Below are 20108 nucleotides of genomic sequence, written 5' to 3' on the forward strand. Positions count from 1 at the left end.
AAATAGTGAAAGGCAAAGCTGGCCCCTCCAGCAAAAGGTGGAGGGCCCTGAGCCACTGTAAAAGGATGAGAGTGGGGATCACTGCCCTTCCTGGGAAACACCACCCTGCTGTGAGGGACCTGCTCCCCAGAGATCTCCTCTGAAAGGAGAATCTGTGTCAGGTTAGGATTAAACCTTTGCTTTTAAGGACTTTGCTGGTTGCCCCCTCACGCCCGTGCGGGCCGGGTACACCTTGCAGCCCTTACCCGGGTGCTGAGGATGTGAGGGCGGTGAGGCCCTGGCACTGCCCAGAGCAGCTGTGGCTGCCCCTGGATCCCTGGCAGTGCCCAAGGACAGGGCTTGGAGCAGCCTGTGCTGGAGGAAGGTGTCCCTGCCCCCGGCATGGGTGGCACTGGATGATTCTCCCCGTCCCTCCCAGCTCGAACCATTCCCGGCCCGTAGCTGAGGGAAGCGCCCACAGCGCCTGCGCGGGGCGGGCGGAGCGCCGGCTCCGGGAGCGCGGGGGGGGGCGAGCGGCGGCACCGACACCGGCACCGACACCGGCACCTCACCCGGGCTCGCAGCCTTCGCCGGGCAGGAGGAGGACGAGGAGAAGAAGCAGGAGGAGGCGGAGGCGGAGAGAAGCGGTCGCGGTCGCGGGTGCCGCCGCGGGGAGCGGAGCGAGCGCGGGGCGGCGGCGGCGGCGGCTCCTCCATCATGTCGTCGGGCGGGGACTTCGGGAACCCGCTGCGGAAATTCAAGCTGGTGTTCCTGGGCGAGCAGAGCGGTGAGTCACCGCCCGCCAAGGGCCGGGACCCCCAGAGCGACACTCGCCCACCCTCGTGGGGGCACGAAGGGACCCCCTCCTCATCCTCCCCGACATCCTCAGGAGCGGCTCTGACACCCACCCACCCTCATGGGGTCTGGTGGGATCCCCCTCCTCATCCTTCCTGACACCCACCCTCCTTCATGGGGTCTGGTGGGATCCCCACTCTTTCTCCCCGACATCGACCCTCCCTCATGGGGTCTGGTGGGATCCCCCTCCTCACCCTTCCCGACACCCACTCATCCTCATAGGGGTGTGATAGATCCCCCTCCTCAGCCTCATGGGGTCTGATGGGATCCCTCTCCTCATTCTCCGTGACACCCACCCACCTTCATGGAGTGTGATGGGATCCCCCTCCTTACCCTTCCTGACACCCACCCACCCTTTTGGGGTCTGATGGGATCCCCCTCCTCATTCTCCCCGACACCCACCCACCCACCCTCATGGGGTGTAATGGGATCCCCCTCCTCATTCTCCATGATACCCACCCATCCTTATGGGGTCTGATGGGGTCCCCCTCCTCATTCTCCCAGACACCCACCCACCCTCATGGGGTGTGATGGGATCCCCTCCTCAGGACACCCAGCCTCTGTCCTGAGAGTCCCTGACACACACCCACCCTGGTGGGGCTCTGTGGGGTTCAGCTCTGCTTTAACCCCCCCACCCACCAAAGCCCATCTGCAGAAACAGTTGCTGATTCATTGGGTCCCGGCTCCTCTGGTTTTTGGGGGGCAGGAGTCTCAATCCGCAGCGTTTACTGTGTAAATCCAGCGTTTTTCCCTAATGGAGTTATGTCTTGGCAGAGCGACGCTCTGAATATTTAATTCAGTCAATGAGGTTTTCTTCCCTGTCTTTGGAATGAAAAAAAAAAAAACCCAAAAAACAAAACCCAACCTAAACAATGTCTCCTCCTTCCTCAGCGGAAGGCCTCTATCTCCAATACTGCAATCCAAATTTTTCCCTTGGAAGAGTTTTCTGAAAAAAAAAAAAAAAAAAAGCAAAAAAAAAAAAAGGCTCCTTTATGAGATGCTTTGTGCAATCCTGGGTAGATAGTGTGAGATCTATGACATAATGAATAGGTGCAAAATATTTTCTGTCTCGGGGTGGGGTATTTGCTCCCTCAGCCACCTTTGGTCTGTGTGATAGGAGATGATGAAATACTAGTTGGTTTTATTTTTTGGCCAAATTAGTTGCATCTTGGTGTTTCCTCACTCAGATGGTCAAAAGGCTGCTGTTGACATTATTTACCTGTGTGTTGGCAATTTCCTTTAGTCTGTTCCTTGAATCATTCCCTTTTTATTTTGTGTTTTTGGGGTTGAAACAGCTCTTCTCATATCAGGGATTTGGGGAGCACGAGTGCAACTTGATTATTTATTATTTTTTGGGTAAGTCACCTGATCTGCTTGGTAAGGTGCTATTTGGCCAGCCATTTTATGAGGATTTTGGATGAGGGTCATGTGTAGAAAATGCTGGGGGTTTTTTGTTTGGTTGTTTTTTTCCTAGGTATTTGATAACAGGAATCTGAAATATTAGCAATGCATTTGCAAAATCCTTGGCTTGTTTACCTGTATTTCTGAGCTTCAATATCATGAAGCTTTTCAAATACATCCTTGGAAGGTTGTGGCACCTGGTGCAGATCTTAAATCTCAGCAGCTCTTCCTTCACACGTGGCTTTCTTGTCTCCTCTAGCAGACATAACGTCAGATATCTGCTTCCTCTAGGAATTATTTTTTCCCCCTCTCAGCTAATCATCTGCTTTTATACTGGAAGATTTTAAATAATTCCCAGTCACAGCATCAAACCCAGGGAGGAGAGAAGGGATTCTGTGGGTACAGCGCAGCGAAATCCTCCTGACTGAGCACTCCCAGCCCTGCAACTGCTGCCGGGGCCGGGGCTTGGGGCTGGGTGGGAGCTGCCTGGAATGCAGGGCCGGGCTGGCAGCTGCAGGGTGGGCTCCAGCCCTGCCTCTGCCTTTGTCTGGGATGCTGGGCGATGACTCGGTGCCAGCTCCAGCTCCGTGTCCGCGCATCCCGCCGGTGCTGCAGCGCGGGCATGCTCCAACACGGCTCCCCGAGCCTGCCTCCCGTGGAGACACGGCCCTTCCTCCTGGATCCAAGCTCTTCACATGTCTCTGTCATGATGTCATTCCCTGTAATTTTTTTTTATTTATTTTTTTATTTTTTTAACTGCCCGAAGGATGCAGAGCTCTCCTGGAGGAATGGACGCCCTCGTGATGTTTGGAGAAAACTGCGGAAGAATCTGGTGTTGCAAAAAGGGAGCTGGAGTGGGCTGTGCTCACACCTTGTTGTTCTTTGTCTGGAGGGTTAAGGGAGATGCAGAAATAAAAGTTTTTTAGGATAGCAGCTTTCCTAACCTAGGAGATCTTTGTACAACTGTTGCGCTGGATTGCAGCATTTGCTTCCTGTTCAGATGAAAGGTTCTCTGCCCTGTTGGAAGGCCATAATTAGAGATATGCTCTGGCTGCTGGTGGGCAGGCTGAGTGCTCTGCCTTCATTTACACCCAGGGACTTCAGGATGACAAATGAAACGGTACAAAGGGCTGTGATGGCCATTAGCTGCCTCAGCATCCAGAGCTGGCTGATGGCAGACCTGTGCTGGCCGTACACAGCCTCACCAATAAACGTATGTCTTATGGCTGAGGAAATCTGAGCTGCACTTCCTTGCTGGGCAGCCTTTGCAGCCCTTCAGGGGAGATCTAGAAGCATCCCTGGGCGTTTCATTTCCATTTGAGGGTGGGATTGCCCAGTGGATGCAGTGTGAGGTTTTCTCTGCTCTCCTCAGCCATGTTGTGGGAGTTCAGTGCTGTATCCCTCAGCATTCACACAGACTGCAGTGGCTCTGCCTCGTGCCCTTCAGCACTACTGCAGATGCTCTTTCCCCTGCTAAGATGCTGGTTTTCCTCTCTCCTCAGTCCCCAAAACCTCCTTGTCCCTGGAGCTTGTGTCCCCCACGCCCCTCCCAGGCCCAGCCTGGGGACTTGCTGCATGTGCTGTGGGTGCATCACGAGCCTGCAGCATCATCCCTGCCCAGCCAGAAGAATCTTCTCCTCTCCTTCCATCTCTATTTTTATTAACTTCTACTGGGATACAGCATTGGCTGGCCAGGAGAAGGCAACTTCACCAGCACTCTCCTTAATTGAATTACTTTTCTCAATGATTGAAGATTATACAGAGTTTAGCAGTTTTAAATATGCTAATCTTTGCTAAAAAGGCAGGGAGAGCTCTCCGTGCTGAGGGATTAGATAGAGCTATTGTGTGTGGGGAAGTATGTTTCTTACTGCCTTTGATCTGGTTTTATCAGGTGATTTTCATCAGTCCTAATACCTCAAGTTTAAGGAATTCTGATTTCTGGGTCACATCAGGGAGTGGACATTTCACCTACATTGGGGTAGCTTGCAGTAAATATGACACGTATTCAGATATTAATAACCTCTTTGGTTCTGCTTTGCATAGGAACACCTCTACTTCTTAATAAATGGATTTTTTTTGATTGAGTGGGCAGAAGTGAATGCTGGGGCACTGCAACAGAAATATTTGTTCGTCACGTGAGTTTCTACTGCAGCTCTCATTGGCAAGCAGGTCTGAAGGGCACCAACGTGTACAGAAAGCAAAAGAACTCCCAGCTGTCTCTCTGTGCCAGCATTTCTGCATAAGATCTTGAAGGAAATTAGAACCAGTTGCATTTTGGTTTTTTTTTTTTAATCAGGAGCTGAGATTTTTAATATTGAAAACCCACTGATAAGTGCAGTGTAATAGCTTCGGAGATATAACTGTTTGGAAAGCACCAATGATCTGTTCTGTTGCATAACGATGTTGGTACAGGCACTGTTGAGCAGGGTGATGTGTCTCATTCCATCGCTGGGGAGCTGCAGGTGCTTTGTGTGTGACATGGGGCTGGTGTAGCCCTGCTCGCAGCAGGCGCACGCTCATCATCCCTGTGCTGCCCAAAACTCCCTTGTTTCTGGGGGATTCTCGGTTTCACAAACTCCAGAGGGCTGTTACCTTGTTGCACTGGTGGTTTAAAAGTTTATCCCCTCCTCTCCGGGTAATTTCCTAACCTTGTGGTTTTCCTGTGGCCGGGCCTTCAGATACTCGGGGTTCTGTTTGGACTGTATGAATTTTCCATGAGTTTCTAAACTTGGGCTTCACACCTGGAAGTGGAACATCAGCAATGCATCCCAACAAAGGGGGAGTCAGGCAGGAGCACCAGGAGGGCTGCATGGATGAACAAGAAACTCCTGGGCAACCTCAAACCCAGAATGGAAGCCTGGAAGGGTGGAAGTGGGGGCAGGTTGCACAGAAATTGTCTGAGCAGCCAGAGATCAGGTTAGGAAACCCAAAGCCCTGGTAGAATTAAATCTGACCGGTCATCAGGGGCAACAAGAAAAGCTTCTGTGGCAATAAAGGAAAAGTGTGAGGACTCTGCAGAAGGAAACAGGAGACCTGGTTACCCCAGGAGAAGGCTGAGGTACTCAATGACTTTCTTAGCCTCTGTCTTCACCTGTGTTCCTCAGGGCTCAGTCATGGGATCAGCACTGTTGAACATCTGCATTGGTGACAGGTCCCTCCCCACCCAAACTGTTCTGGGATTCTTTCACAGTGCAGTGTGCTTGGTGTCTGACCCTTCAAGATCTTGAGTTCCACCATTTCTCTTCTTTCCCTTCTTCATCACTGAAAGATCCCTTCCTACAGCAACGTGTGGAAGAAGCAGGGAGAAAAAGACATCAGTGTTTTGTGGTGCCTGTTCTCACGGTGCCTTTTGATCCCTGGCTATTTGTGGAAGCCTCTGAAGGAGCTGTGTCTGTTCTTGAAAGGAGGAGTAGCTGTGCCTTTCTGAACTCTGCTGTGCTTTTCTCTCTCTGCATCTCAGAAATAATCTGTGAGTTGGAAGGAAAATGATCATCTTTTCCCTTGATGTGCCATAATGGATTTTCTGTCTGCAGCTCTTGGGGGTGGTGGTGGTACCTGGCACGGGATCCAGGTTCTGCAAAGCAGATGCCTGAAAGCTTTTGCTGGAGCTGTAAGTGGGACTAATGGAGAAACAAAGGCAGGGAAGCTCATCTGAGCCCACCTTAGCAGATGATGTGGCATTTGGGAATTTATCAGAGCCAACAGCCATTTTTCTCAGCTTCAGTGATGGTTAAAAATCTGTCTTCTGCAATCAGTCTGTGAGGAAAGAGCTGCCTTTTAGTTACCTGCTAATTTAGTCCAGATGTTTAAAGGCATTTTGCTGTGCTCATGCGTGCACAAGTACATGTTGTGTACACTAATGATTATAAAACCCCAAGCCAACCAAGCAAAACAAGCCAGCTAAACCCTTCAGTGCTTTGAAAGGTGCCTCAGAAAAACCCACATGCTGCTGCCTCAACATGAACACCATCAGATTTTTCAAGTCAGCCTCCAAAATTTACCTGTGAAGCCTGTAAGAACAGTAACCTTGTGATGCATAGATGTTTCTGAACAGGTGTGGAAATGCTGATCCATCTCTCCCAGTATGGAGCAGGGAAAAGACCTCTGAGATCATTGGGTGATCAAGGACTTGATGATCTTGGAGGTCTTTTCCAACCTAGATGCACTGTTTTGAAAATTAACAGATATCATCAAAATGGTGATGGGTTTGACACGTTCATATAAATTATTTATGGAAGTAGTTTAAATGAAAAATGTGTGTCTTGGCAAACAAACAGCAGCCAAAATGTGGACTTGCAGTGAAAGTCAAATTTTTCAGGTCTCTTTACTTGATTTATTTACTGAGCTCACAGAAGTCGACAAGCTAAATGAATTCTTTGTTTTCCCCTCAGCATAAACCGAACTCTTCTGGCTCTAATATTATGAAAGGCTCAGGGACAGTGTGCAATTCCATCAATTATTTTATGTCAGACATTTTCCTTTTATGTTCAAACCATGTTCTGGAATATTTGAGTGATACTAACCAGAAAAAAAAAATGACTTTTTTGTGTGTTTCAGTGCAATTTAACTCTTATCCAAATGAAGCTTAGTGCATCACCAAAAAAAAGTTATCTGGGAAGCAAATATTGTGTGAAACTAAATGTAAATAAATTTGGTGTGAGCTCTGAGTTGTCAAGCCCCTTGCTTGCTTCTGGCTGCCTCCTGTTGGGTCTGGCAAAAAGGAGTTTTGGGAAGGAAGTCCTTATTCAGCTGTCCAGCACAACAGTGCATTTAATTAATTTGACTTCTTAGAGTCAGGGTGTAACTTGCTTGGATTTTCCCCTGTTTTGCATTTCCTTTCTGCTGGACCTCTAAAGCAGGATGGGCACGTGCTGATGTCACCATGGCAGCTGCTGCCATTTGAACATGCAGGGATTTTGGGGCTCACTTGGAGGAGTGTCTGTCCCTCTCCCCCATGGAGCAGGGATTTTGGGGCTCACTTGGGAGAGTCTCCATGCCCTGAGCAGCTGCCAGTATCCCCTGGAGATGGCACCCAGCTATTCTGAGATTTGCAGGCTCATGGTGTTCTCTCATCCAGACATGTGTAGGTGTTACCAACACACAGAATTAAGGCTTTGCCTTAACTCTGAAGCATATTTGCCCAGAATTGAAAGAGTTGGGAAGAAATACTGGAGCAATATTGATGAGCAGTATTTTGTCTTCAGGCAGAACCAGGAAGGGGCAGCTAAACCTGCTAATGAGAAAATGTCTTAACTTTGAGTTGGTCTTTTCTCTGTCTTGAATTGTGGCCCTTTAAACCTCTGTACTATTAACATTTGCACCATACAGGCGAGTGCCATTTATCCTGCTAAGTGACTTTCCTTTAATGGTTTGCTTCTTCAGGAGCAATCAGCAATTGCTGCAGAAAAAACCAACCCACTCCAGCATTTCTGTAATTAATGCAGGGGCCAGTTTATTCCATTCCACTAAATGCTTCCTGCTGTGCTTCCTGTCCATGCCCCTGTCTAGGTTTGAGTTACAGCAAGTTAATTTTCATAATGTTCTTGATATCTGCAACACAAAGAGAAGGGGGATTAAAGCTGGAATAGATGTGTGGCTAAAAGGAGAGGGGCCCATGGAGGGTGCAGCATCCCTGGCAAAGCTCCAAGCAGTGGCTGAGGCAGGATTGGCAAGATCCCTGTCAGTGTGGGCTTTAGGTAGCTGCTGCTGGAGATGGGAAAAGAGAATTCCTGTTAACAGGTTGGCACTTCAGTCCTGCAGAGGCTCTGGAGCTGCACGGGAGTGGGCAGACAGCATTGGATTAATGTGAGTGCAGCAGTGTTTCTCTGCAGCTTCCTTTTTATAATGGAGATGTTGCCTGTTCTGGGAGTAGAAAATACTCATTCCTGTCCTCCTCTGCTGGTACAGCATTGGCTGTGGGAACCCTTGGTGTCAGTGACTGGAGGGTTTTTTTGAACGGCCTGGTGGAAGGAAGGTTTGGTAGAGAAACCTGAGCTGGCTGGGTGATGGAATCATGCAGTGGGTGTCTGAGTGGTGGAGGAGATGGAGAACATTCCCTTTTGAAGGAAGTTCTGACTCCTTTCTGACTTTCCTCACAGCAGTAGGCAGGTCTTCATGCTAGAGGTTTGCTGCCTTCTTTGTCTTGTCTCTAGCACCTCATTATTTTTTTTCCCCTTCCCCTTACTTGATTCTGGAGCAGCTTTTTGGGCATTTTGTCCTTGGCTCACTCAAAAAGGCTGTAGAGTCATTTGTGTCCATGTCAAACCCAGGATGGCTTTCCTCAAGCTGAATTGATTGGGATAAAGCCAGTGGTGAATCCTTCAGCAGCAGCTGGACACAGCTGGAGGAGGAGGGCCCAATGGGTGAAGACAGCTGGAGTATCATCACAAGGAAATCCCAATCTTTTTGGTTTTTTTCCTTTTTTTCTCTGACCTTGGAATGCTTTACAAAGAGGTTTTCACAGGGTTGGTCTCTTCCAGTCTCTCACTGCTGGGCTTACTCACCAGTTCTTGTAATTTCTTCTCAGCTTTTCCAGCTGCCCCTTAATATTAAATATTTATGTATTCAAATCATAATTATGTTCCTACTCTTTCTGTTCTTCCAGCTTCCCATTTGCCTGCCCTAGCTGAATTATCTTTGGTCTTTTTTTCACTGGGCAGTCATCAGAGTGGCTTTTCTCCAACACTGTACTATCGTGACCATAATTCTTTTCCACTTTTTTGTTTTTATTTCTTGTTGCTCTTAAACCACAATGTGACTTGAAGAAGAGGATGGTGTTTGTTTTTTTTCCCCCTGATACTGCATAAACAGTAGGCAGATCAAACACTCGTGTCCCATAAAATTGACCTCTTTATTTGGATGCTGTCATGCAACAGCAGACTTGAATAAAGCTCTTCCCAGTGAAAAAAGCTTTTCCAATCTTGGTGTTAAACTATTTCCCCCCTCTCTGGTGAAATGCAAAGGGTACATAGGTTTCTGTTTCTAGGCTTGGTGGACTCTGTACTCTCACAGTGAGTAATTTACAGTTAAAAATAAATTCCTTGGCTTTAGGAATTTTGCATTTTCGCTTAAAAATGCGAGAGAGATTTAGGAAACTCAAAAGGAGCCTTGTGTGAGTTACTACGCTTTGCCTCCAGTAAATCCTGCCATCTAGAGAAAAATGCCCCTGGGGGATTGTATGGCTGATATTTTAAATTTGGTTGTTTTGTCTGTGCAAGCCTTGCATGGCTGAGAGCGAGGCAGAGATTTGAGATCTGGTTTTGCCTGCCTGCTTCCAGACCCCAGGAAGAGCCAAGGCTTTTTTAGCTTTACCTTTTGGAAACTGGAGGAGGGGAAGAAGTGTCCTACATGAGGTGTTTTTAAGAACAGCTCTGTGCTTTTCCCTGGATTTGATGCTTCTCAGCTGCTTGCCTAAAGACTTGAGTCCAGAGCCAACCCTGTGGTGCACTTAAAGCTGGTTTTAGGTAGGGCAGCCTGAAGACCCCAAAATATTTTCTGTGCACGATTATACAATGAATTGCTCAAGTCAGAAACAACTCTTAGAGAATAAATATTACAGTTAAATAGGAACTCAATTATTATGTGTCCTTAATATGAAGGAATTGTTCTTCTGGAAAATACTGCTGGAGGAGAGTATTTATTTCAAGATACTGTATCCCAGGTGGAGTGTAGATAATTCTTATCTGAAGAATCTGCTGCTCCAACCCCAGTTTCTCATATAAACACTTCCTTTTTATTTTCTGTAGTTGAATCCCACAATTTCTTCTGGAATATCCATTCATCTAGAAAAGATCCGAATAAAACACCAACATACCTTGTTCCATTTACTACTTGCAACCAAATTTCTGCCTTTTCAAGACTAGCCATTTTTATTTTTAGATGAACATCAGACCTTGGGTTTGCAGACCCTTCAGGCTCTGTGGCTCTTCCCAAGGCATTTGTGAAACACAGCTGGGAAGGAACAAGTTCATTGTCAGCTGGCTGAAGCTCCATATGGAGAGCTCAGTGTCTCAGTTAGGGATAAGTCAGAGGAAAAGGGGAAAGTTTTGGAGGAAAAGTTTCCCATTGAAAAGTTGAGCATTGATGTAATGATTTAACATCCTTTAATTGGGAGTTGTTAATTTGCAGTGCAGGCAGCAGGAGCATGGAATGTCTGCTGGCCTCTATCCTGCCCCAGTTCCCAGGAGAGGAGCTGGGGCAGCTCAGGATCAGGAGGTGTGAAGGAGAAAAGGATAGTGTGGTGTCAGGATATCCTTCCCCTGAATCCTTAATGCCAGGGATTTGTAGGATTGTGCTGCCTGGGCCCATACAGGTGTCTGAGGAGCCCAGAGCCTGCAGCTCCTTCAGCTGTGCTGATCTCACTCTTACACCCTTTGGGTTTCTGTTGCTAAAAACCAAATTGTGGTTGGGGTTTTTTTGGTCCCAAGCCCCAGGGTTCTGTGCTGCCCTGCCCACTCTCTGGTGTCCATGTGCTGTGTTTTACACCAGCTGTTCTCCCTCTGCCTGGCAGGGCAGTTCCATCACGTGCACAAACCCGTGTGTGTCCCCAGTTATTGTCACAGCAGTCCCCAGGTGTTCTCCACAGCCATCCCTGTCAGCTCAGATCAGCAGATGCCTGGAGCAGAGCTGTGCTTAGTGGAGCTACTCCAGGCACTCCTTTCCTTACAAGCTGCCTCTTCACAAGCCAGGCTGCTTCGACCTTGAATCAGGATTATTTTAGGATCTTGTCCAAAGTTGCTTCTGAAGAAACGCTCGCCTGTGTGTCTGCCTGGAAAATGAGTTTGGGGGAGCTCCTGTGGAAGCTGTTCTGCACCTCCTGTGTGGAAGGAGCAGAGGACAGCTCCTAATCCTTCCAGTGCTGCCCAGGAGATGGTAGGCTGTGGGAATCAGGTGGAATCACTCAGGAGAATGCTATATGGAGCTCTCGTCCCCTTCTTCCTTTCCTCCTTTTTCTCTTCCTCCTTCTTTTCTTTTCCATTTCTCTTTCCCCCAGCAGGAAAATTGTCACCACAGTGTGTGAGAGCACAGATTTCTTTGTGGCAGTGTAGGGAGTCAGGAAAGGAAGCATTTGCTTGTTTTGCCAGTGGGATAATGGTGCTGGGGAAACATTAGGCAAAATTTAACTGAGTTAAAGGATGGAGGGAAGGCAAGGGGATGGTAATCCCTTGCATTTTAATAGGTCTCCTGAAACTTCTCTAATTCCTCACTGGAAATGGCTGACTTAGCAGTGCTTGTTGTGCTTTCAAGGGCAAAACATCTTTGGGAAGGGAGCAGGAGCTTGTTCCAAGGGCTCCATTTGGCCAGGGAAGCAATGCCTGGATTCCCTCAGCTGGATGCTGGCATCTGCTACTGTACCTTGCTTGGGGGTAATGCTCAGTGCTCAAAGCAGGGAATGCTTCCCTTCAGAAATGCATCCTCAGGTGGCTGCTCCCTGCTGCCTCTCTCTCTCCTGCCTCAGGAATATAATTCTGAGGAATCCAGGAGAGTGTTTCCATATTAGATGAAGCATTAGCCTGTCATTTGCAGTTTATTTAACAAAACTTACTTTTGGGAAGTGTTCTGTTTGAGGATTTTTATGCAAATTTCTGTCTAAACTGCCTGTGAATATTGTTTGTTATGGGAACAAATACTGTGTTAAAGGTATTTAAACCAGAATTTCATAATTATGTTTTCACTGTCTGCTTCTTCTTTCCAAAATGGTTTGATAGCATTTTGTCTCTGCCTTAAATTGAGGACTTTAGGTGGCTGTAAATTTGGAAATCAGTTGAAGGGATCCCTCATGCTTCAGGTGATGGAGGAGTTCTTGGCTCCTTCCATTTTTGCCCATGTGGAATTTGTGCTTTCCAGAGGCACTCCCCACCCTTCCAATGTAATGTCTGTCCAGAGTGGCTTAATTACTTTTGCTGCTTCTCCACATGTAGTATTTTATTTCTTTCAAGCCTTTTACAAGCAGATAATTAGGTATTTAAAAATAAAATACTGGGATGTAAAAATTGGATCTTACGAATGTTTAATTACTGAACGTCTCCTGGTGGGTTTTTGCTCAGTCCTGCAATGGTTTTTAATGGAAAGTTGGAATGATGGAACCTGGATGCAGTAGATGCTTCAAAAAGTGATTTCACCCCCATGGGCTTTACCTGCCATCATATATAAGGTGAATATTGAGCCATCTTTGCATGACAATAATAAAACTTCAGTGTTGGGCTCTGAAACTTCATAGGCCAAATTTTTGTGTGAGAAGCGAATGGAATGGAATGGAAAAGAAATAGAAATAGGATAGGATAGAATAGAATAGAATAGAATAGAGTAGAATAGAATAGAATAGTATTGAATTTTTGGATGAGTCTCTAAAATAATTTAATTTGTCTCATTGTGCTCACACCAAAACTTTAATGACCTGGGACAAAGCTGAGTTGTTCTGAAATTTCAACCCAATCACTGCAATCCAGAATCCATACTTTGTCCAGAAATTGAGTTGCTGAGATGGTGTTTATCTGGAGTGCTGCTGTTGGGATTATTGGAGCAATAATGAGCAGCCTGTTTTGGGAAGAAGGAAAGAGTAAACATCACCTACCAGGGTGTCACTAGCCAGGATCTAACACTGTTCCTCCTTCCTTTCCCCAGTCATCCTCCAACTCCTCTGCCTCACAAATATGCTCTTAAATGAGTTTTTTTTCTCACAGAAATGTACTTATAAATATCACCTAGCTAAATACTGGGGATAGGATCCAGTCCAGTAGTAGAATTTGTCTTCCCAGGGTGAAACCCAGTGTTTAAAACCCGAGCGAGGAGTCCAAAAGAGGTGACTTTGCAAGAGCTGGTGCTGTTCATCACCTTTAGAAAAAGTCATTTCTGAGATGCAGGGGCAGCTTCCCAGTAACATCTCCTGCATGGAATGTCCTCCTCTTTCCAGTTTGTGCTGCACTTGCCAGCTGAGTTGTTGATCGAGTCCACCTGCAGTTCCCACAGCTCAGAGCTCCTTCTTCCACTTACTGTGCCTTGCTCCTGAGAAATTTTGGGTAGAGACTGTGGTCACGGGAACTTCTGGACTACTAAATCTTCCTTCCTCCTCAGCTCCACAGTCATCCTCACCTGGTCAGAAGATCCCTGGCATGTGCTTTACAATATTTCCAAGTGCTTCTATGTGTGTGTTACCAGTGTTTGTGGCTGAGGGTCCTGAGGCATTTTGTGAGCAGTAAAGATAAAATCCTTTGGAGAATATTTGAAGCCTCATTGGAAACTATTTTAAAAACCTTGACTATGTAAGATAAGAAGGAAAGCAAAATCCTCAGGCTGTGGTGAAAAAAAAAATCCTTGTGAGTCTGTAAATTTTGAAGTTTTTTTGCATTCCTGGCAAATAATGAGAGACTGCGCAGAAGTCTTTGAAATGTAAAGGTGGCCTGTGAATACCCTTTAGTTAATGAACCAAGTGATACCCATGAAAACATGAGTGTATCCCCCACAATTCCTGTTCTCTGGTTGGTGTTTAACTCATCCCCATGGAAGTGAGAGGCATCCTCATGTGGATTTCCCTCCCAGTCACTGTAGTGTAGATCTCAGCTATCCACTCCAAGGGGCCAGGATTTGTGCCCTGATGATGTGGCACAGGATGGGACACAGCTGGATGCTCCTGATGTCTTTTGGCCTTTCCTCACACTTGTCCTGCACCTCTTAGGAGTCAGAATTGTTGGGACCTTTGCCGTGGGTGCTTTGTCTCATCCCTTACAGCTTGGGCAAAATTCTCATGTCTCCCTGTTCTTTTGTTTTCCTTATCTGCACAGCTCCTCCAAATCTTCATCTTCTGGTTACCTTGTCTTGGGTTTGTTCTTCCTGATTTGGATGAAACCACATTTACCACACAGTGCAGAAATTGGCATGTGAGATCCCCTGCCTGCTCCTGCTGTTCCCTGTAGTTCCAGGCCTTCATGTTTCATTTACCCCTTTGCAGCATTTGGGTTTCAGATCTTCACAGGATTCCAAGGCTCCTCCTCCAAGCCAAAACTCCTGCTTTGTTTGGCTATTTGGAGTTGAAGACACTTTCTGGCTTCCACACCGGTTTAACTTAAATTAAATTAAAAAACCCACCCAGCATTCAGAAATGGGCAGGACTTTACTGCTGCAGACTTCAGCCATATTGAATCAGAATATTTGCCCCTTCTGGTGGGAGACTCAGCACTCTGAACACGAGAGATGGCAGCTGTTCCTGCAGCAGAAAGCCGGGAGTCTGGCTCCTCACGTGGCATTGTGTCACTTCCCAGAGGCTTGGTGTTATCCTGGGGGAGGAGAACTGGGATTGCCTGGAGGCCTTCCACTTGTGACACTCCTTTTGGCTCTGTTGCTCTTAGAAACCTTTCAGTCTGTGAAAATAGCACTGGTTATGTTACAGGCTTGGCTTGGAATTTCTCCGCAGCAAAGCAAACAAGAGGTTTCATCTCTAGAACATAAGGTGTAGATTTTAAAGTGAATTTTTGTAGCTGTGCTTAGGAGGTAGCATTTCCATGTTTTATTTTACTATACCGACAGAGTAATTGAATTATTATGTTTAATAGATCTGTTCCTCCCTGTTCAGCAGTGAGGGGTTGACTCTTGTTTGTTCTTTTCTACAATGGGATGGTAAAAAACACCCCAGTTTTTATATGAAAACTTTTCATTGTTTAAAAGAACTCCAAGGTATGATTTTGAGGCAGAACCAGAGGCTGACCCCTTTTTACTGTTTCATTTCTTTGTGGCTGTGACTGAGCAAACAGAACAAGATTTGTTTGCATTGTGCTCTTTCATTTATTTCCCATTTTGGGAGGAAGAGTCAAGCTAATTACTGACAAAACCCACAAGAATTAATGAAGCTATTTATCACTGGGTATTTTTGTCCCTGTCACAAGGCTTGGTGCTGATCCCAAAGGAAATCTTGCCTGTGCATTAATAATCAGGGATATTGTTCTACTTTTATCAACTCTGCCAGTGCTGATTAGGATTTGCTTAGCGGGAAGGAGTTCTGAGTTTGTCATTAAACTTGTAATGAGTCTCCACACATTTTTATTGATCTGTGTGATCCTTTCACATCCCAAAATGCAAAGAGGAACCTTTTCCAGCTTTATGTGTCAGGCTGTGCCTTCTGTCTTGGGGCCAGTCATGATCAGTCTTAACTTGTGCCTTAGTTTATTTCTGAGAAATACAGATACCAGCTAGAACTAACTGGCATCTCCCTCAAGAAAAAAGTGTGGTGCTAAATAAAACAGGATTCTAAATTGCCTATACACAGCTAACAGGCTGATGTTGCCTCAGAAAAAGATGGATAATACAAAATACTCTCTTCTGCCTCTTCCTTTTCCCTTTAGCTACTGCTGAGCTTTAAACACAAGTGACAATTCTTTGTTTCTCTTGCTGGTTTTAAAATGCCCGGGGACTGCATAAAATCCATCCATATGGCACTGAATGCTTGGATCAGTGGCAGAGCAGCCTTTTTTCTGGCTGTCCTTCATTGTGTAGCTGTCAGCTGTAAAGCCCTCCTGGGTTTTTACATAGTGTGCCTGGGAATGGTTGTGTAAAAGGAAGGATCCTTTGGGAGAATTGCTGCTCTGCCTGTTAGAGGCAATTTCTTACTGGAGGTGGGCCAGTAAATACCAGCGAGGCAGCTCAGCTGTCTGAGTGGGAGGAGGAGTCCTCAGGTGAGATGTGACCCCGAGGAACAGGGGACTTTCCCTCTTGTCCCTGTCTGCTCACATCTTTTGCAGGGGCAGAAATACCCTTGGGGCTCCCTTGAGGAAGGGGAGTTCCACCTGAAGACCCCAGCTGGGAGCTTGGACAGGATGATCTTTAAAGGTCCTTTCCAACCCAACCCATTCTCTGAGAACTCTTTTGCCAAATATTTGCAGAAGCAAACTGCGGTAGTGTACAGCAGGAATTAGACCAGGAAAATGTGTGCTGCAGGATTAGGAATAAAATGAAAATTTTCTCATTTAAGGAAAAAGAGAGCAGGTTTTTAATAACTTTAACTAGCTCTGCATTCCTAGTTGCAGAGACTGATGTTCAGCTAGATTTAATCCCAAGTGTTTGTCTCTGTCCAGATGTATGTCTAATCTAAAGCAAGGCTGAGAGCTTCAAATTTAAGACATGAACCAGCCTTGAACTGGTAGATTTTGAAAAGCATCTCTTGGAAAGAAGGACAATAAATCCTTGATTTCTGCATTGTATTGAATTTGACTGAAAAGTTGGGGGGAGTGGAGTTACAGGCCCTGCTGGGCACTGCTGTCAGCAACACCCTGGGAAAAAAAAACACTTTCTAGGTCAGAAAAGTGCATCAGCCTCCATTTCCTTCTGTCTGTGATGAATTATTGTGGAAAACAACGCTGTGAATGTGCTCTGAGGTGCCCAAAGAGAAGAATAAATGAGAATTAATGAGCTTTTCAGGCTAACACATATTTTCATAGTCATCTTTTTTATAAGGCAGTTACTGAAGTGTTAATCATTTGATTACTGGTTGTTGTAGATAAGGGAGTAATTGGTCCCGTTTTGTAAATGATGGAAATGCCTGACAGGAAGGGGCAGGCATGAAAACTCTTGTTTCCATGGATTATTGCCCAGAGAGATTGACTGGAACTAAAACCCCTTTGCTCCGATGACAACTGGGTGGCAACAAAATTCTGCTTCCTATTTGCTTCTCAGCAGCAAGGGCAGGTCTTTAAACACGATCCCAAATGTGTGTGAACCTTAATTTTTGGCCTGGCTTGAAATGAGTATTATGACTTTCTTTTAGAAGCCATTACAAATGAGCCTTTGGTGGTGTCCAGGGAGAAGGGCTGAGTCTCAGTGTCACTCTCCTGAGTGACAAACAGCTCTGGTGCTGTTTGAGGACATTTCCCTGAGCCTTGAGGAGCTGCACTGCCCTGTTTTCCTGGGGCTGTGACAAATAGAGCTGATATTTTTTGGTGTAACTCCTAGCAAAATCAAGTTATACCCTCTGTCTGGGTAGAAAAAATATGAGGAATGCAGGATCAGGCAGCTTTTTTCACATCCTTAGAGTTTAAAATGGTGCTCCTGTGCAAGGGGCCTGGCTCCTTCCTTTGTATCCCGTCCTTGCAGCATGTGTGTCCGAGCTGCAGATGATCCCAGCCATTCCCAGAACAGCTTTCTGTGTGTTCATCTGCTGGGTGGGTGTCATTCCTTGTTATTCCCTGTTACATCAAGCCAGTTCACTCCACTCCATGCTTCCCTTCCTGCTGCTCTGCACCAGACACTCATAAATATTCATGTGCGCTTCCCACCATCCATTTAGGCTCCTATCCCTGGCTTAGGGTCTGTTCCACTTTGCTAAGTGCAGCTTTTTTTACCAGTGCTGAGGGCTGGCTGGGGAGCTGAGGGCTGATGTCACACTTCCTCCTTTAGGAAGTTGCTGGGATGTTAAGGCCTGAAAAGGTTTTGCTCAGAAATTCTCCCATCACAAAGAGCAGACTGAAGTTCAAGGCACCTGATTGTCACAGGGTGAAAGGAAAATGGAAATTTCCTCAGCAGCAGCAAAATTCTGGCTGTGCTTTTTTTTTACCTCATTAAATGAGTAAAACTCATCTCTTCACCTTCAGCTCTCGTAAAGCTGTCTCATCTTGCCTTGAAAAGTCCAGTCCAGATAGAATCTTTGTAAGGACTAGGGGAATTGAATTTACAATGAGCAAATAATCAACTTTTTGTTCAGGATCTCTCAGTACTTTAAAATACTCAGGGCTGTGCACAGAGGGCAGAGGAAAGAGGCCAATTTGGTTATTCCACTGGTTCATTGACCTCATGTTGCATCTGTTAAATCCATCCCCATTTTATGTGGAGCACTGGGACAGTGCTATTAGTGATCATCTGGAAAGGGGTTAAAACATGGGTTTTTAAAACATCATTTAATTTGAAGAGGCTCAGCACCCTGTCATGAATCACAGAGTCCTGGAATGGTTTGGGTTGATAGAGACCTTAAAGATGATCCAATGCCATGGGCAGGGACACCTTCTACTATCCCAGGTTGCTCCAAGCCCTGTCCAGCCTGGCCTTGGACACTTCCAGGGCATCCAAATGCTTCACGATTACCTGGAGCTTCCAGAAGTCTCTCTGGTTGGTTTCTGTAGAGCTTTTAATTGTGATTGTTTCTTCTACAAATAGTCTCTGAATGACTGTGGGGATGGCTGAGAGCAGTTACCTCTCATGGCTTTGTCAACTGCTGGCTAAGAGATGGAAATGGAAAATAGGGAAAGGCCAAGTCCACCTTTCCCTGGAGCTCAGCAAGGCTGAACAGGCTGCTCTGGGAATGGAATTGGACTATGGGAATCCTCCACTGCCAGTCCCTGGATTTCTGTGTGTTTTCTCCTCTGCTCTGTAGGTACAGCCCAGCCATTCTCAAATTGAGAGCTCCAGGCTGCCAGCAATCCCCCAAGCCAAAGTAATTGATCCAGGAGTATATCAAACAGTTTTCAATAGTGCTTTTAATTAAAAGGCAAAATAAAGGCTTTGTTGTGGTGGTGACCTGAAAAGAAATGAAGGATTGGCAGGGATTCATTGGTCTAAAAAGGCCAGCTGCAATTGTTTGACATTGTTATTGATTGTGTCTGCCTTTCTAGAGTTCCTTTTTGAGGTAGGATGCCATAAAACCTCCAGAAATAAACTGCCAAAAACCCCTTTTGGAGGTGCTTGCTCTGCTGCTGCCTGTCCTCCTTTCCCCTGCAGTCCTGGACAAGCTGCTGCCAGCAGCATCCTTGTGCCTGTTTTTCATTGGAGGAGGCTCAGAGCAGGTTCTGCAGCCCGTGTGTAAGTTTCTTGGAGGGCTTTGACTTATTTTGGGGCTGAGGTTTGCCATGTGGGTGTTGTTTCATAGCCCTGTGGGAGCTGCTGGATCCCCACTGCTGGAGGGATTTAAACCCTTGTGGATGCAGCACTTGGGGCCATGGGTTGGTGATGTTCTTGGCAGTGCTGGGGGAATGGTTGGACTCCATGATCTTGGAGGGCTTTCCCAACCAAAATGGTTCTATGATTTATTTCCTTGCACTTTAGAAGTATCCTTGTAGATAGCGCAAAACGTGTCCTGAACTGCCAAAGAAACACCTAAATACACCAATATTTGGCAGCAGCACGTTGTGTGCAGGCTCCTCACTGGTTCTGTGGGAAGCCATACAGCTGCCAATGTCCTTTGTCAGACAGTAAAATTTGCTGCTGATAGAAGAGAAGGGCTGGGGCTGCTGGAATCTGAGGGGGCTTTGTGCTCAGGGGGTGCCCCCTGTGCCCTCGGAGCCGGCGCGTTCGCCGTCCCTGCTTTCATTTCCCTTGCCTGATCTCCGTGTTTGATCCCTGCCACCAGCTCCAGGCCACTGCTTCTTCCTCTTGCAATGAGTATCAAACCCAGAGTCAGTCAAAATCAAGGTGAGTTGTTCTCTGGGAGGAATGAAATGAAATATATTTAAGGTAGAAAATGATGGAGCATCTCTCCAATTCTAAAAGCAATATACAGCAAACCTAAATGGTTCCCTGTTTTTCTGGGTCTTGTTTCCCTGTAACTCTCTGGATATTCTACATTAATTTCCTAAACAGAATCTTAAATAATGAAGCACATCTCCACAGTATAATTTATAAATTAGATCTTTACTAGGCTGGGAATATTATCTTAAAAGGAGCTGTTTGAACCATTTTGTTTATATACTACTTACAGGGATCCATGCATGGATTTCAAGAAGGTTTCTATTTTGCAGGCTTTCTACTAATTTTAGTTTTTCTTGATCTTTCAAAAAAATATTGAGGCCTTAAATGTGTGAGGAATTGGCTCAGGTGGTCCTTTGGTCTGATCTCATCTCCCATCAGGAATGAAATGGCAGAATAAAATAGGTTTGACAATAGAGCAGGAGTGGAATCAA

General features: G+C 46.2%; 1 protein-coding gene across 3 annotated transcripts in view; it reads left to right on the forward strand.

The window, feature by feature from the left end:
* The first annotated feature begins 446 nt into the window (after positions 1-446).
* The window catches only part of RAB6A (RAB6A, member RAS oncogene family), a 39607-nt gene continuing 19945 nt past the window's right edge, over positions 447-20108 (forward strand). The window contains exon 1 of one of the 3 annotated variants that reach the window (XM_071417914.1): positions 447-766. In XM_071417914.1, the coding sequence (XP_071274015.1) occupies positions 697-766 (70 nt within the window). In that variant the 5' untranslated portion in view covers positions 447-696. The remainder of the gene's footprint in view (positions 767-20108) is intronic. The other 2 variants (XM_071417915.1, XM_071417913.1) reach the window with 2 other exon arrangements.

The sequence above is a fragment of the Agelaius tricolor genome, unplaced genomic scaffold (genome assembly GCF_023055355.1).
Source record: "Agelaius tricolor isolate 1412-34295 unplaced genomic scaffold, bAgeTri1.0.p SCAF_71, whole genome shotgun sequence".
NCBI lineage: Eukaryota > Metazoa > Chordata > Aves > Passeriformes > Icteridae > Agelaius > Agelaius tricolor.